Here is a 17148-nt window from a genome sequence, read left to right on the forward strand (position 1 = left end):
ATTACACCGCAGCCCTCCACTACGGCGCTTTAAATCCTAAAATGAATCATGACGTATATTTTGCCACTCTAGGAAATTATGCTTTCGAAATCAAAAGTTACCTTGATTCATTCCTTTGAACGTATGCCGCTTCCCAACGTTACAAGAAAAGAAGTGTAGCTTGGCAGGTACCTAATCTTAACCAACCGGAATGTAATCGGCGTTTTTATTACATCCCCAGCCATGAGTGTATTCAGAAAACAATTAAGGTTTCTCCAGTGCATATGATACGTCCCCCCTTTGTATTTAACTGTATTTGTCTGTGAGGTTGTACATGAGTAGAGTATTCGCGAGTATACGAACCCTTTATTTGTGCTGTTTTCGTTGGCTGTTTTTGGGCTCATGTTGCACTTTTTTTTAAATTGTGTACTATAAATGTTACTGTAGCTGCTTTCTCTTGTTGTCAAGCGAAGCTTGTTTGAAAACAAGCCAGCCGAAGGTTTTGTCATGGCGTGCGCCACAATAAACTCCCAACCAGGCTAAATAAAAGAAATTACTGGCATCACCAGGAATCGAACCTCGACCCGGATGGACAAGTGGAGCGAGAGCCCATTGTCTTACGAGCTAAGATAATCCCGCACGAGACAACGGGGAGAGATAAAGTTTTATTCATGTTATTCACCGAGCACAGTGGCCGGTCTACCACCTGCGCTTATTCAAAGCCCTCGTATTGAAGTGCAATCTGCATAATGCGTGGTAATGGCGTTTGCGGATAATTCAAGTCGACTGCGGGGATGGTGTTCCGTTAATACAAGCGATGTAATCTTAATTTTAAATGTCTACGCCTCACCGAATACACCCAAAATTTAACACGGAGTGCTTCATGCGAGCGCACTTCTCACTGGCGATGCATCACACCCCAGCCGTGATCATTGTCGGGGACTTGAATGTGGAGGCCTCAAAAACGCAAAACAAGTCTTTCATTCAGTTCGTCATGGAAGACGTAGCTGTCACGACTTTTACCAGTATAACTCAACCAACCTCCATACATGAATAATGCATTCGTGTTTCTACAGTGCGACTGGAAAATATCAGTGTGTGACACACTTATCATAAAGCAGTCTTAGATGTCGTTGTGAAGTAATAAACTGTGTGGCTAAGTGCATTTCACTTGTCTCTGGTTTCACTCTCTGTAGAGCCACGTGTGGTAATTGAAGTGCGTCGCATGGGCAGTTGTTGTGGGTGTCGTTTACAGCTGTGCTTTCCAACCACATTCAGAGGGTGAATTGACGCGCAATTTTTATACCGTGGCTACCCCTTCTTTGCATTAAATGATAGCCCTTTATTCTAGTATCTGGGTTGTTTGTACATCATTTGTATAATTTTGAAACACCGTGATGTTGCTGTGTGGGCTGTGTAGCGGACCTACGAGCCTAATTAGAAGATCATTTGTGTCGCCTTTCGCCCATCAGCCGCCGAATAGTGTTGTAATGAGGTAGAAGACAGCGGTGTTGTGCGTCGGATAGGCTTCGATGACGACGAAGTTTAATACAAAGATGATATGGCCTAACATGGACATCCCCCATCTGTAGGCATGCTTTAGGAGAAAGGGGAGGAAGAAGAAGATGGGAACGTCATTTTCAAAGTGACGAAGCAGAGTGAAATCGATGGAGCCAGGGTTCTGGGGGCTGCCTGCAAGGAGTGGTAGCCGTAGTCCCCCGAGGCCGTCGTGAGGACGCCCGGAAACTCAGCGGGGCTGCAGAGCCAGCTGTGCTGACTAGCCGCTTCTTGACCGCGCATTGAATCGCCGGCATCGACATGCGACGTGTTGTTCCCGGTGCTGATCTACCTACAGCCGCCAACCACCAAGAGTCTTCAACGCGTCCGCGCTAATGGCGTTGAATGACACGTCGGGTGCACCAGCCCAAATAGCTGGGACTGATCTTTACAGAAGACATTACGACGTCAGAAAAAGTGCCATTGTCGCTGCGGCGCCCGGATTCGAGCCCTCTCGCCGCCACGGGAGGTACGTGGCGCTTACCTACTGCGCTATGAGTAGCGGCGTGGGCAGCTTTACGAACCAGCTTATGTCCTTCCCTATGACACTTTCAGCTGGTGCTGCCGTCTAGGATAGGCGAAGCGAAATAGCACATCATGACGTTAATCAGCGCCGACATTTGGCGTCTCGATGCCAGTGCCTGTGTGTGCGGCAGACGCGCTTGAATTGAGGCAAGGCTCGACTATTGCGTTGTTCCAATGGCCGGTGTGTTTCAAGCTGCTGTTTCTGTGGATTTCATTTTTGGTTTTGCTGACCCGGAATAAACGGGGTTTTTTTTTGTTTCTTGCATGTCGGCGTCACTTCGTCTGCCGCGGTCAGGCTCGCGAACATGCCGCACATGAAGGAGGTTCCTTTAACGTTCAACTGCTCCTGTGAAGGCAACTTGCGCTTTCGGTTTGTTGATTTTTATGAAAGAGGGATCAACCACAGGTTTTTTTTGCCCTCACCAAACATTGTGTGTCTAGGATACGGTTTATTATCCCATTGGGTTTTCAACATAATGCCCTTCTCATTAACTCGTCCCGTTTCGATGAATGTGCCTCACCCTCTTCTACGGGCTTCTGAAGCGCCTGACTCCTTTGTGCAAAGCGAATTCCGATGGCTGGCCACTAATACCATCACAGCGGTGCTGTTGAATGAATTAATGAATAAATAAATAAATAAACAAACAAACAAATAAATAAATAAATAAATAAATAAATAAATAAATAAATAAATAAATAAATAAATAAATAAATAAATAAATAAATAAATAAATAAATAAATAAATAAATAAATAAATAAATAAATAAATAATTAAATAAATAAATAAATAAATAAATAAATAAATAAAATTAAAAATAAATAAAAAAGTTCTACAATTGTGCGAGAAAGCTCGCTGTTCTACCTGCCGTTTAGCCCCATAAAGTATAAGCTGAGATAACTGAATACTGCTCTTCCTACGAAGGTTTTGATGTTCGGAATGAGGCGCTGACAGAGAAATAACTGGAACTGCTTAGCGATTATCCCATTAACTAATCTCGAAAAAAAGAGTGTCGCGCTGTGCCAATGTTGTGCAATGTTTCATGTATATATGTTCCCGCTTTTTGTCAGTAAACTCAGTTGATAGCCAGCACTGTGTCCGTGTTTCCTTCCTAAGTCCTATCGTTTTTTTGTTTAAGCTAAAATTTCAAGTCGATATGGAAAACCAACTCGCCCAAACCCAAGCAATTCTGCTTCATGTACTTATGAATTTACTTTGGAAGCGTTCCGGGTGCATGTAAAAAAGCCTTCGGGTCAACGCCCAAAAGGTCCCACCGCAGTTAAGAAATTAATTCCGTAGCATGGTGCGAACATATTTATCTAGTTATTAACCGAAAAAATACAAGCTATGAGAGCGTTCTGAAAGTGTGAAGCGTTTCCATTTCAGGGCAACACGCCTCTGTGACGAGGAACGCACTCTGTCGTCAAATGTGATCATTGTCACCTTTTTTTATTTTTACCCTTTCTAATTATCCAATTCTTCATTGTCTGCTTCATGCTTTTATCAGAGTCTAAATGTTTTATGTTGTTACAAAAACGTCTAAATTTTTTACCTTTGGGGTGAAGTGAATGTGTTTAAACTCAATTTTGTGTTCGTAACTCGTAAAGCTCCGGCTCGGTAGGCAACTACTTTTGCTCAACGAAAGCTACATGTTGCGGAAAGAACAGACATCTCCTTCAGATCAAAGAAATTTTGAAGAAATTAAGCTGAAATTAAAAATTAGGTTTCAGCCTTTAGATTGAAAATACCATAAACCTCGTATGGTCCAACCTGCGCTAAAACTCTGCAAGAGTTACACTAAATCTGCCAGGAATAGCATGAGACCAGAATATATTCCTCATCTGCAATACTCGTCTAAGTAAACAGTAGCGACTGTAGTTGGGATGTGGGAAACTTTGAGTAAAAAGCATAGGAATGGAATGGTTTAAAAAATAATAACATGTCTTATGCGCCTGGTACAATACAACAGAGACATCAGCAAGTGTACAGCATCCACTCCCACACATAATAGTGGAAGTGCACAACAACAGCGCTTTCGGGCAATGCCGGTGCATGGAGTGCAGGGAAACAGAATGTGTTCAACGTTTGGCCTTTAGTCCTGTCGTCCCATCTAGGTGAACGGAAGATGAAAAGTTGGTACGCCATTGTCCACATTTTGCGCTTTAGTTTTAGAAGGACAGTTATTCAGGAGCCCCCCTGCAAGGCATTCTGCATGAGGGGAAATTCAAGTTCCTTCTGCGGAATCTGCTTTATGTGCCGTATTTCTCTTTGAAGAACTGTTTTGTTATCGCTTTTTTCTGCGCAATCACGCTCATTATCACGTCTTTCGGTTGCCATTTAATTTGCAGAACACACCCAAACCACTACCGTGGACCTGGGTAGCATGTTTTTCTCGGATGGCTTCGTATTCCTATGTCGCCTGTTTTTGGAGTGACTAGGGGCCGAATTCGTGATTATTGTTGTTCCTCGCCCTTTTTAAATGAAAGAATGATTTTATGCTTTGCTCTGGACGTCCCGTTGAGTTTCGTGTATTCGCCGTTTAGGGGATGCGTTATAATTGGGAGTTGCTTCAGGATTGGTTTATCATTCATCCTTCGTTTCCTGTGCTGTTGCCATATGTCGTAATATTTGGCCTGTTAAACTATTCGCCACAGCTTTCAATTGCGCTTTCCTTCAGGATAGCATTGCAGCGGGAATTTTGACACCTTGTTCTTTTACAAGAGAGGTTTTAACTAGTCGTAGCTACTAACCGGTCATGTTTAATAATAGTCGTGGCTACAGCGAAGCTGCTTTGTCAGTGGCAATGACTGCCGTAGAGGGCAGGATTTTAATTGGTTTGTTTGATGTTCAAGGGTGGTCATTTGGGGTGAAATGTGTTGCCTAGCAGGGTTTTGAGAACAGACGTTCTTTTGAGGTGACGCAGTGGAAACCGGGAGGGTGTATTCTGGCGATGGTCGTGAGTAGGATCCCCCAAGTTCCCGCATGCTTCGGTCCCACCGGTGTCAGCGGTGCGTGCGTCGTTTCGTGTGTTGAAGGCGAAGAAGCTTGACTTCATTGCACGATGTCACTTCATTAACAGTGTTAGTGCGTTTTTAAGAACTAGCCCCTGTTTTCCACTTGTTTGGAATAGTCCTGAGAGGGCGCGTAGAACCTAATTCAGCAAGACCAAACTTATGGCATTGCACCAAAGTAAGGAAGTAAACCCGCGACGTTGACACTGCGTGTGCGGCGACTACTACTTGACAGGTCTGACTGGTTCCGACGATGCATTGCCAGCCCCAGCGCCTGTGGCCTGTTCTTCGTGAGATGTCGAAGACACCCACAGATTTTGCCTTGTCGATTGGTGTAGGCTTCGGCTGTCCACCCGGGGTCTAGGATGCGGTTCAATTACTAGGGTAACTGTGCTGTGGCTTTGTGAATGCTTTTGTTCGTGTGGCCACTTCTTTAAGTGCCGTAACCATGTTGAAGTGCTCCTGTCTAGTCGCGTCTAATGGCTGGCGCCCTGTGGGTGCACATCATGACGCCAACCATGTATTGGGGTGGCGTCATAATCTAAACCATCCAATTTTGATATTTTGTAGTGAAGAGGTATTGTAAGGATGTTGAATAGTCACGGGGTCAACATTGGTCACTGAGGTGCGCGTTACGCCTTCTTTTTTGCTGTGTCGTAGGTGTCTAAATCTTTCAATTCGAGCTTCTTGCGTCATCATTGAACCGAACATGGGCCATCTTCTCCGCCTCTTAGTACGCAATGCATATTCATGACACAGGATTGTAGATTTTGGTGGGTGCCGAATGTTCTATCCGTCACCGCTTAATATAGCTTCAACCCTCCTCTTTATTTATTTGTCTTTACTAACTCATTCATTGTACTGGCGGAGTCCATCCATGTTCCCAATGGCGAAGTGATCCGCTGCGTTGGTAGGCATCCCGTGCAAGGCACCGTTTTTAGCACGTCGTTGGGATAGCGGTGTTGTCCTTTGTCAGCCACACCCTTACATGGCATGTGCGACTAGACGCCATTGGCTGGACCTTGTGGAGCTTTCCACGCTTCACAATTTTACTGTTATTTACAGATGCTTGAGAAGGAGTGAGATTTATCCCCCGTTGAGGTGTTACAGCCTGTTCACTTAAACGGAGTCCATCAGTGTTCAGCGCGGAGGAAGACGTGAGCTGCTGCCAGAGGTATCTCTGCGGCGGCTAATTGTTAGCCTATACGGCCGCTTTGCAGTACAATTCGTGGGTATGCGAAGCCTGTCAGTCAGGGGCACTGGGTATAAAATAATTGATAGGCTTTTTTTTGAAGCGCAACGGCGCGAAAAAGCGACGATGGACCCAGAAGAAATTCACAAGACTGGCGCTGTGTCCCTTGATATTTTTCTCGCGGCTAAATTTCAAAGTGAATATTCACCAAGTCGCCAAACTTTCGATTGTGTTGTTAGTATTTTATGTCATGGGCATGCACCGACAGCAACCTAAAGTGTTTCTAGGCAAAATCATTCTTTCGGAGTGCGACGCCTGCCAATCAGGGTGATGAAGGGCAGGAATGCCGCGTGAGCAAGACACCACGGTTATAAACAACACTCAGGATATTCGGTGTGGGGCCTTGAAGCAGAAACGTGCAAAACAGGCTGCCTGGTGCCATGCGTAACACTTGGGTACTCCTCTATCTCAACAACTGCCACGCGCATCCACCTTAGTGAAGCGGCTTTCAATTTTAATGCCAGCATATAGGCCATAACTTTGAAGTTTGGTGTCGCGGGTGTTTGAAGCTGTTAGATAACAGTTGGCAGGGCTTCAAGAATGAGGTTCGGCTGAATGAAGTCACGGCAGAATATTGACGGAATTGTACGGCCCTGCAGCGGGCCGAGATTTAGCGGGCGATATGAACAAACCGTATGTCAAATGAGATAAATGATAGGACATTATTTGGGAGAATTATAACGTAACATAAATACCTAAGGAACCACACTCCGGCTTGTTTTGCGGAGTGTCATTGAAATCCGCTTTACTATTTTGAGATTTCTTTGCCTACTAGTACTTCGCGGAACGTATAATTTTTGGTAGCCTAAAATGTGTCACTCGGGTGGAACTCAAATGAGAAAAAAATGCAGCGAGCTCACACTAACGCGTACGACTTGTAGGTAGCGAAGCTGTATACAACTTTCACGACTGTCAGGAGGGTTTAAATCTACGACTGCCGCCGATTTCCTTCTTCTTCGCTGCCGCAACGACATTTGCTCTGTCTTTACTATAGCGACTAACACGCAAATCGGCTGCAATCGTAGTCGACGCGAGAAGGCGGTATTCTTCACGAACCAACGAACGGATCGCGCACACATAAACTAGGCGTCGCAGGTGCAACGTGTGTACAATCACGTGTTCTGGCTGAAGCAGTTGGCGTGATTACTCTACCCGGAGTCACGACCGAGTGAGAAAGCCGCTTCACTCTCGGGTATTAACTCATGGTCGTAGCGGTGTGGGTAAGACGACTTCCTCTGCACACCAATTCTGACATCCTGGCAGTTGGTGGAGTTTGACTATGTGCCGTCTTGGCCATTGAAGTTTGAGTATTTGCACATCGGTTTACTCCTAATCTTACAGCTGAAGAGAAGTTTCTTTACTTTTCGCAATCTCATAAGTGGGTATGCTTGGCTTGACGAACGTGCGCTGGAGGCACGCGGCGAACGCTGCAGTTTTTGGGCCAATATTGGCCAATGTTTCTAAGTGGGTATGTTTGACTAGAAGAAAGGGCACTCGAGCACGCGTGAACATGCGCTCGGCATTTAGAGGTATTTTGTCTCCGGACAGCATACAAAAACAGTTTGATCAAGAGCGTCTCTGTTAAAAACTTCCGTAAAAAATACAAGACGTAAAAGCAACAGTGCAAAACACAACCCGCAAGTGTGGACGTTTGGTCAGGTCTTTAGCTATAACAAAACAGCAGAAAGGCAGGACGGATGAATAAAACGACACACAGTGTTCACTCCACTCGCTGCTTAATGCACTTTTCCCCATATTTACAGTTTTCCACATCACATGCGTCTACAAGTTTAACTTCGTATTTTCGAGAGAATGACTCGAATTTGTGTTAAATATGTTAAATGAAATAAAAGTACTCACAGTGAACACAAGTGCAAAGTTTAGTTACAGAAACATGAGTACAGAGGAGGACTAAAAATTGCCTCTTGCAGTATGACACATACCCCGCCGTTGCCATGTTTGCAACAAAGCCGTAGTGACTTGCAACAACACCCTTCGGGCGACCCGTAGTGCCGGACGTGTAGCAGATTGCAAGCACGCAGTCACGCGGGTCTTCGATGAGCACCTCCCGAAAAGACGCCTCCTCAATGTTCACGAAGCCACTTGTCGAAATGAAGCCTTTCGCTGGTCCTGTCGCAAATTTTCCCTGCGGTTGTACACCATAGACAATGCTTGTTCATTAAACTCAGAAATGAATGTTCCACACGGAATTTCAAAAACAGTTTGGTTTTCCACGAAACAAAACTTTTTAGGTGGCAGATATTTTAAAGATATAATTTTTTTTCTTGAGATAACAGAACACAGCATTGAAGCCACATAAAACAACAGCAATACACACGGGCTGCGCATGCTGGTGAAGAATTGTCTGGTCCACGCAGAGCGTTAAAAAATTACCGTCCCTTCCTCAAGAAAGTTGTGAGAAGCGCTACATTTAAAGTGCTCCCAACCTTGACAGAAAGGGCTTCCACCCATTGTCGAACCTCCAAAGTCCCAAATAGTAAATGAAGAACGAACACACGCCACGATTTTTTTTTTGCACTCAGTAAACGGATCTACGAACCATCTAAATATATATCGATATGTGGCTTATGAGTTAAACAAATACTATTGTGCTTCGTCTTCATGATCGATGGGTGTATTGTCTTATCTAGAACCGTTCCTTTCCCACGATTTTAAAGTACAGTGGAACCCCGATAATACGACTTTCAAGACACCATGCGAATGTGTCGTATGACCGGGGGGTCGTATGACCGGCGTGCGGGTGAATGCCGGCACAGTAGAAGGTGTTACGCGACAGGTGGTAAACAACTTATTTAAACTATGATATTTAGCGTGTACTCGCGGCATTTGAGAACCTTTAACTAAACTTCCGTTCAAAAAAAAAAAAAAAGAAACGCCTATTTAAGGGGCCCTCCTCTCCCCGGCGTAGCAGATGGTACGCCAGGCAAACCGTGCGCGTAACGGGACCCCCGCGCCATCCAGCCCAATTTTTAGCCCGCCAGCCTCGCCCCACACAACGCGTGCGCGAGATATGGCCGACGTGGTCGAGCGAATTAAGAGGGAAAAAGGGAAGTCTGAAACTGCCAAAGCCAAGCGAAAAAAACGATAGTAAGAGACGGCAATGAAAAAAAAGCGGCAAAGAAAGGAGCGGAGTGACAATGCCGCCTTGAAAGACACTGTATATGCGAAGAGCAGAGAGAGGGGGAGAGAGTGTCATGAAAGGAAGAAACCTGGATTGAGCTTGCGATGATAGCGGGTGTTCCGTCATCGCCGTGGGGTTGCGTCGTGTGTGGTTTCGCGTTCGTCGGTGGCTCCATGGGAGCTTCAAATTCACAGTCCCGCTCGCGAGTACCCCCGTGCTTGCTTGCATCAATTCATCAAGGCGTCTGTCCCGCCTTTCGATCTTCATCAAACATCGTCCAACGGAGATTATGAATCAATAAAGGTCGGGACGACTCGGCGAAGCGGTGTAAGAGATGAGAAAAACGCCGGTTAAACGGCGCCAGAGTCCGTCGTATGAAACGGTCCATGGGCACCTGAGCGTCATAACATCGGGGTTTTTAACGCATTGTTTCTATGGGGAGTTTGCCGGAACTGCGCTGAACCGTCGTAAGAAGCGGGTCGTCGTAAGTCCGAGGGACGTATCAGCGGGGTTCCACTGTAGATTGTTTGGCACAATGAAAGCCCAGTTTCACGCACGCGCCGTCTGTCCAAAGATGTTACCGGACCTTTCCGGTCGGCCACCAGATCTATGGGGAAACGCATTAGTTATTTTACAGAACGCTATCTGTATTACTAAGAACGCTTTTCTTTGAAAAGCCCATAGCGTAGGCTCGCGTGCATCGCAATTGGGAGAGGTGGAATAATCATGGCGTTTGCTACTTTATTTCCCTCTGATCGTCATATGTCGTTGGAAGCGATTTGTTTATTTATTTATTTATTTATTTATTTATTCATTTATTTGTTTGTTTGTTTGTTTGTTTAGTTATTATTCATTTACTTATTTATTTTTTTACCCTCAGGGCCGGAAGGCATTGCAGAGGTGGACTGGTTACAATTTTACAATACAAACACAATAAAAAGCAGTCAGTTAAAATACAAACGTAAATAAAGCAATCATATACAATACAAACGCAAATAAAGCAATCAGTTATATAAAGATAAATTGACCCTATTATACAATGTTAGGAAGGTCTTCGTTGAAGAAATGGTTATCAGTAATGGATAGAACTTCTGCAGGAAGGTGGTTCCAGTCTCGTGATGTACGGGGTGTAAATGATTACGCGACCGTTCTCGTAACACGTGAATTGCGATGTTCTTAATGAGCGTGATCAATACGATGGGAAAGATATGACGGAGAGGGAATTAATTTATGCTTCTCAAATATTCAAATGCTCCTCTTGAAATCCAAATTCACAGCGCCGAGGGCGAACCAACTTTCCACTGGCGACGGCGAGCCTCAAAATGTCCACAAAATGAGCAGAGCAAGGAACAGAGAAAAGTTGCGAAGAACAGGTTTTTGTGACTAGAATGGGTTATATTTTTGTATACTTCGTTCAAAAAGGATCACGCGCGCAAATTTTGTACAATTTGAATGGCATTCCTGCGCGAATCATTGCTTGTACCCCTACTCAGCACAGCATTGTTTACTACAGTCATGGCGACACGACAAAACCGCACAGGGCAAGGAAATATTTCTAGGTAGTGCCTTTCTCGACAACACATAAGCTAACAGAAAGGGTACTAAACCCCCTAAACTCTCCATTTCCCGCATTGGTCTGGCGGCGCTCATTTGCTGACGGTTTTCAACGGGTACCTTCGAATAACCCGAAATAAACTTAGGCGAAGTCACTTATACACGGCTCTGTATGTTCGGCAAAAACATTGCTGTAGCCTTTACCTTCAATGTTAGCGTAGCCAATGCACTAATAGTTTTCTCGACAAGCTCAGGGTCGATGAGAACGTGCGTGCAATCACTGTCGCTGACCTGGTAGCGTAGTTCGCCTGAAACAAAAAGTCCACAAAATTAGGACGGGCTTGCATATATGGCTGCCTTTAATAAAATATTTATAGCTGTGATGAAATTTTTAGCTCTCAGAGCAATGTGCGGGGCGGAGAAACGTTTACTTTGTAATACTTGAAAATGCACTAGTAAAAGTTCCGGAAAGCCACCTTCCTGTCGTTTCACAGCGTAAACCTGTATACCATTCCACAGTAGTAATTCTGGTCTTAGAACTTATACTATATAACAAAACAATTACCCTAAGCTTGAAGTTAAGTACGACTAGAACATGAGTTGTCGGCGCAGCGGCGCGCTTGCACACCCAGGCCTGTCACCGCGGTCGAGTTGCTAGTCGACTACAAAGTGGGCGCGTTGGGTGAATGATCCGGTCACGAAATCCTTTGGCTGCTTTCCTCCAAAATCACTACGCTGTGAGCATGGATTATGAGCTTGAATTTGTAAACTTGAAAGTGAAATTCCAGAACAGTAGAACAATTTTCCTTCGAAAATCACTGCAGACTCCTAGTTCGTTCTGAATAACGTAACTTCCACTAATAAGAACTGCAGAAGTGCTAAGTAGCGACAGTTATCACAAAAAAGTGGCCGCGCATGTGCTCGCGTCGCTGCAAATGTCGTCGGAACACTGTACGCCTCGAGCTGCGCGATGGCTTGCCACCTGCCGCCGCTTCTCCGCAGCATCTGCACGATAAGCACTAGGTGGCTGATAAAGACTCATGCAATGTTTTGGTTCTCTTGCACTTTTTTTGCCTTTACGCACCATAAACAACTTGTTATGGTCATGCCTGTGAGCAAATAGTACGTATTGGGCACTTCACAAAACAACTGCAGCTTGGCTGAGTGCTCGAACGCCGACAAAAGCTATCCGTAGACAGGGTTCTGCGCGCAGCCTGACCGATCTTACGAGCGTCAGCGGCGGCAGCAGCATATCACCACTCTCTCCTTCGGACATGTCAGGCACTAGCGAAATCTATGGCCGTACCATTTAGACGTGATACGGCCACAGTAAGAGGTTGGTTTAGTCTATTGTCGCGTCCGAATTCGGTAGTAAATAAAAAATAACTGATTTATTTATCACACACGTAAGCTGCGCGCCCACTTTCGTTTTGTTTTTTGGCTTCCACGAACTTACATTTCTTAAAGTACAGGTTAGGCAGTTCACAAACGAATACAGGTGGCACTGGAAGAGTGTGGTATCTTGTAAGGCCATGTGGTTTTAGTTTAGGCTAGTTGCTGTAGGCTGCCTGTGTCATACTGTGATGCTTCAAAAAGGCGTTTAGTCGCGGACGTGGCTTACTCTTTAAGCCCGTCGCCCGGGTCCTCGATATGTATATATGTAGCAGGTGATGGATGTGTGGGAGCGCCCCATTTGGGACAAGACGACTGTAATGATTGCAGCGCCGATGGACCCCCGTCTTGACGATGACCCCCCTCCCTTCTCGTGGCCTTGCTGGGTCTCCCCATCCGGTGTCGGAATGTTGGGCGGCCTCCGCCGACGCCAGCGAGTCGCACCCTTTGTTGGGCCTCGCCGGCGGCTTTTGTGCGGCGTCGGGGGAGGCTTTCCTTTCATCTTGACCTTCGGGGACGGCCGGGGGGGAGCGGAGGCCAAAACCCTTTTTGGCATGTGCGCTGCTGTGGGGGAGGCGGCATTGCTCGCGCCCTGCGCGCACACGCTTCGACGAGTTTGTCGAGAGCTGCGACTGCAAGCGGTCGCACGAAGACTCGCTCCCGTGGCGGTTTCTGGGCGCCAAAACCCCACGCATCTTTACAGCCAACCGTGCGGCGGTTTGGCACCTTTTTGGCCTCCGGGCCCCCACGAGGGATCGTGCCGCGATACCTCCTTGCGCGCTGCGGCGCCTTTTAATTTTAATCCAGTTTTCATTGTCTTATGTTATGCTTCGTCGTCTCTTGTAAATACGTGTAAATAGACTTCTTTTTCTTCATCACCTACTGGCCTCGTCTCGTCATCGGGTCCTTCACCACCCTCCACGACGACACCAACCACCTTCACCAACGAACCAAACTTTACTACGACCCAGCGTTAAATTTTTGGTCGGCTGCTGATTCCCAGGTATAATTTTGTATTTTCCACAGGAAGTTTTTTGTTGGATGGGCGTGAAATTTGTGCCACTTTGCTTGTCCAGGGTAGGGATCAATATCTGAGGTGTAAAACTGGAAAGCGTAACTGGCGTGCTGACAGTCATGAGTGCTCCGCTAGATTATTGTAAGCACAAAAAAAAAAAGATTTAGGTCATAGTTCACAGCCGTATCATGACCATCTGAAAAAACGCTACTTACCGAGACAACGCTAGTAAATTTCAGGGCAGTGGAATTATAATCCGCTCGTTGCGTAAGTCGCCTTCGTGACGCTGGTCTGTGGTACACATCCGGTGCTCATACAGACCGAATCTGCCACACTAAAATGGCTTCACGAACGTTTACATTCTCGTAAATACACCACATTTGCGACTGTGACTACTCCGCAGTGATATGTATTTCGAACGCATGTTAACGCTAAATCTTCGTCGTGAACGTGCCTCAATACCAACGGCGACAGTGGGGAATGGCCGGGAGCGTCCCGCGGTTGGTTTCGAAATGGGCCGCTACGTGGATTTCAGTGGCGCCCCTACAGGCAGCGCTCGATGCCTATACCGCTCAAGCCACCCAACTGCCTCTACTGTCTCATCCGCTTACCTCTGACGCTGTTCCACTCCTGTCTCTGCCCACTAATTTGAGGTTTGCAAAGTTCAATTTTTCCGCGCTCCAGTATTCGCACGCCATTTTTTGGGTTTGTTGGGACCAGAGTCACGGGGGCCAGCCGTGCTTGTACTTTGTGGCTTAAACATTGTTTTCAAAGCGTGTTTTAACTTGGCCTCGGAAAAACGACGTACACACGTGGTTTGACTTTACAGGACACTGCAAACACCAGTTATGCATTGGCGTTCTTCCTCAAATAAGCCTAATATTAACTTTTGCTTCCCAATTTTTCCAAATACAGAAAATATTTGTAGATTTATTAGATTGAAAAAGTTTTGCTGATAGAAGCATCTCACCCAAGAATTACTTCAGCTTTTGGCTGGTTGCTAAAATAAAGAACAGACGAGCGTGGCACGAATGATTAGCCTTTTAAAAATATATTCCAATTCCATCTGTTTGTGGCTTTGTATAGTTATACTGTAGCATTCTCCCAGTTGTACATATTAATGTTATTTTGCTGACAACTGTCAGCGTCTGGATATATCTGTAGGCACTATACGTACATCACTGAACTGTATCCTGTGTTTGTAGAGTAAGGTTTTGTATGTATTGTCAGACAAACTTTTGAAAGACGGACAGACATAAAAGCATTTAGGAATACCAAAATTGTCAGGTTTGAACTCCCACAGTTCAGCAGTGTGGCTTGTGGGAAAGTACTGTGCCTCATTTACGAGTCATCAAGGTATAAGCTTACATCTCATTGTTTTTTAGTGATCAACAAAAACTATATGCGGCCTCTTTTCTGACGCCTCCTAGTGGAAACACAGCCTTGCATTTTAAAATTAGGGTACATTTGCATTTCAAATGATTACGTGATTGCTTTAACCATTTTTATGCTTCATTCACCACTTTTCTGGTCTTTCGCTCCGGTATGGCAACCTAGATGGATACGAGCCCGGTTCATGTATTACCAGTCCAGCAGATAGAACTCGTAAGCCGCGACACGTCTTTCTAGTGCACAACGCCAAGCAGCTGATAGAAATAATGTGTGGCTAGAGGTGTCTCCGTGGGCTACTGCATTTTCAGGATGTCCCCTCGGTAGGTATGTGTTGCCTTCACTGGCGGCAGCCACAGATACCTCCGCACAGCCCCAGATTAATATTCCCAAATGGCCGGTCGACTGGGTACATAGTTTGCCGGAGCCTGTTGATTACATTTAGCGAGAACATCTGAGCTGAACGTACTCACCTCATCAAGTGTGAAGCCGCTGGAAAGAGCCCATCCACTGCGATATGTGCCGCGGTCAATATGGGAAGTCCCCGATCGTCTTCCAATAAGATTTAAGTGTGGAGGGTACTATGACGGCGCCGGTGGTTGGGAGAAGTAAATATATTTAGATCACTAAATCCATCAGCTACCTAGTTATTTGAGCTCGTTTTACAGATATTGATTTTGCCCTACTTTGTAATTAAGCGCATAAACGATTGATACATACGCGCGGTTAGTGAAGTTTTTGCCAGGACGATGCTTGCACCCGCGAAGACACAGCCCATCATAGAGGCGTAATTCTCGACGGTATCACCGATGTGGATGCAGACCCTGTCCCCTGGTTGGAGGCCGTTAACCTGGAATCCTTTGGCGTACCGCTGAATTTTCGCTAAGAGCTCTCCACGGGAAAGCATAGTAGACCCATCGGCCTGCATAAAATCAGTGTGTATTCCATGATTGCCTTTGACTTCTGCAAAAAATGTTCGACGAATATGGCAACAGTCAAGTTTCGATTATGTTGTAACGACAAGGTATGACAGTACTACATGACGTCCTGCGAAAATCACAAATTGTTGAGACTGCGAGCGCCTCTTGACAATACCCTCGTTTTAAAGCAAAGCTTTGTACCTTTACCAGCCCACGGCTTCGTTGGGGCGTGCGTCATAAGAAACTCCCATCCAGGCTACTGCTTCTACTGGTGAAGGTTTGTGTTGCTTTCTTTAGCCAAAGCTCTTAGGCAATGAATACTCTCAGGCGGAGCCACTAAAAAATGGTGCCATCCTGTCCAGCGAAAGTATATCTCCAGCAAAGCTGTGTTCACCCCTACACAGGCTGTTGGGGGAGAGTATGAATGTTCCTCGTCGCCTCGGTGAGCTTGTCGCTTGCGCTCTGCTTATCTCGTAGCAAATGCTGGCTGCTGCATAGCCAAACGCATGCTGTCGGCGTCTTAGGTGAGAATTGCTGGGTCCTCTCTAGCCTAACATCAGCGCTCGTCCTCGAATGGCGTCAACCTCCTTGTTAGAAACAGCTGATAACCTAATCCTTAGCAGCAACACATGGAGGGAGGCGGTTCACATTTCTTACTGGCTCCTTATCATCCATGATGCGGTTTCGATGCTTTATTTAGGGTTTCTTAGATGAATGCTGCGCTATACGGTGTATGTTTGATTAGCCTGATGCGTCCGCACTATGTCTTAGACGAGAACTCCTGGGTCCTGCCACTGTTTTCTCCTTACAAGGACACCAAATTTTTCGACCAACCAGAGGCTCACAGCTTCGCTGTATAGCTAGGACGTTGAAGTGCTGTGTACAGTAAGGGAGATGTGGGCCCGCACTTTCCACGCAAAAAAAGATAGCAATAAATCACAGACCTGCGTGGTGTGACCGGAGATTGAAACACATTGCAAAGGAAATGAAAAAGTTTTTTCGAAAAGCGGATTGCTTACGCAAATCCGAAGATGGCTAACTCATCAGAAAAAATTGTTTCTACGTACGATGAAAACTCAAGGAAACTGTAGAGCAGTTGGTTTGCAGTTGTAGTTTACATTTGCAGTTGCGATCTAACTAATTTGCAGTTGATTAGAACATGGCTGTGCTAATATTTTCATTAAAAGCCATTATTAAAATGTAGGTGCAAAACCCCGTGTTTTGGGACAAAAATACTGCCGATAGATAGTACTAAAGTTGGCGGCTACCGAAGGAATCCAATAGACGGCAGGAGAGGATATAAATAATGCCATATTTTTCAGTGTGCACCTCGTAAGCTAACAGAGTAATTAGGTTGAATATAATTTGGCTGGATTAGGCTCTTGGTGGAATTCCAACCAGAGGTCTTGAGAT

The 17148-nt window shown here is 45.6% G+C and overlaps 1 protein-coding gene across 1 annotated transcript in view; it reads right to left on the reverse strand.

Annotated features, from left to right (window-relative positions):
* LOC144175596 (uncharacterized) overlaps positions 1-15722 on the reverse strand; it is a 37346-nt gene extending 21624 nt beyond the window's left edge. The window contains exons 1-3 of the mRNA XM_077704658.1: positions 15536-15722; positions 11224-11327; positions 8267-8469 (exon numbers count right to left, since the gene is read on the reverse strand). Of these exons, the coding sequence (XP_077560784.1) occupies positions 8267-8469; positions 11224-11327; positions 15536-15722 (494 nt within the window). The remainder of the gene's footprint in view (positions 1-8266; positions 8470-11223; positions 11328-15535) is intronic.
* Positions 15723-17148: the final 1426 nt, after the last annotated feature.

The sequence above is a fragment of the Haemaphysalis longicornis genome, unplaced genomic scaffold (assembly GCF_048455015.1).
Source record: "Haemaphysalis longicornis isolate Haplotype H1 unplaced genomic scaffold, Haemaphysalis longicornis Haplotype H1 scaffold_3, whole genome shotgun sequence".
Taxonomy (NCBI): Eukaryota; Metazoa; Arthropoda; class Arachnida; order Ixodida; family Ixodidae; genus Haemaphysalis; species Haemaphysalis longicornis.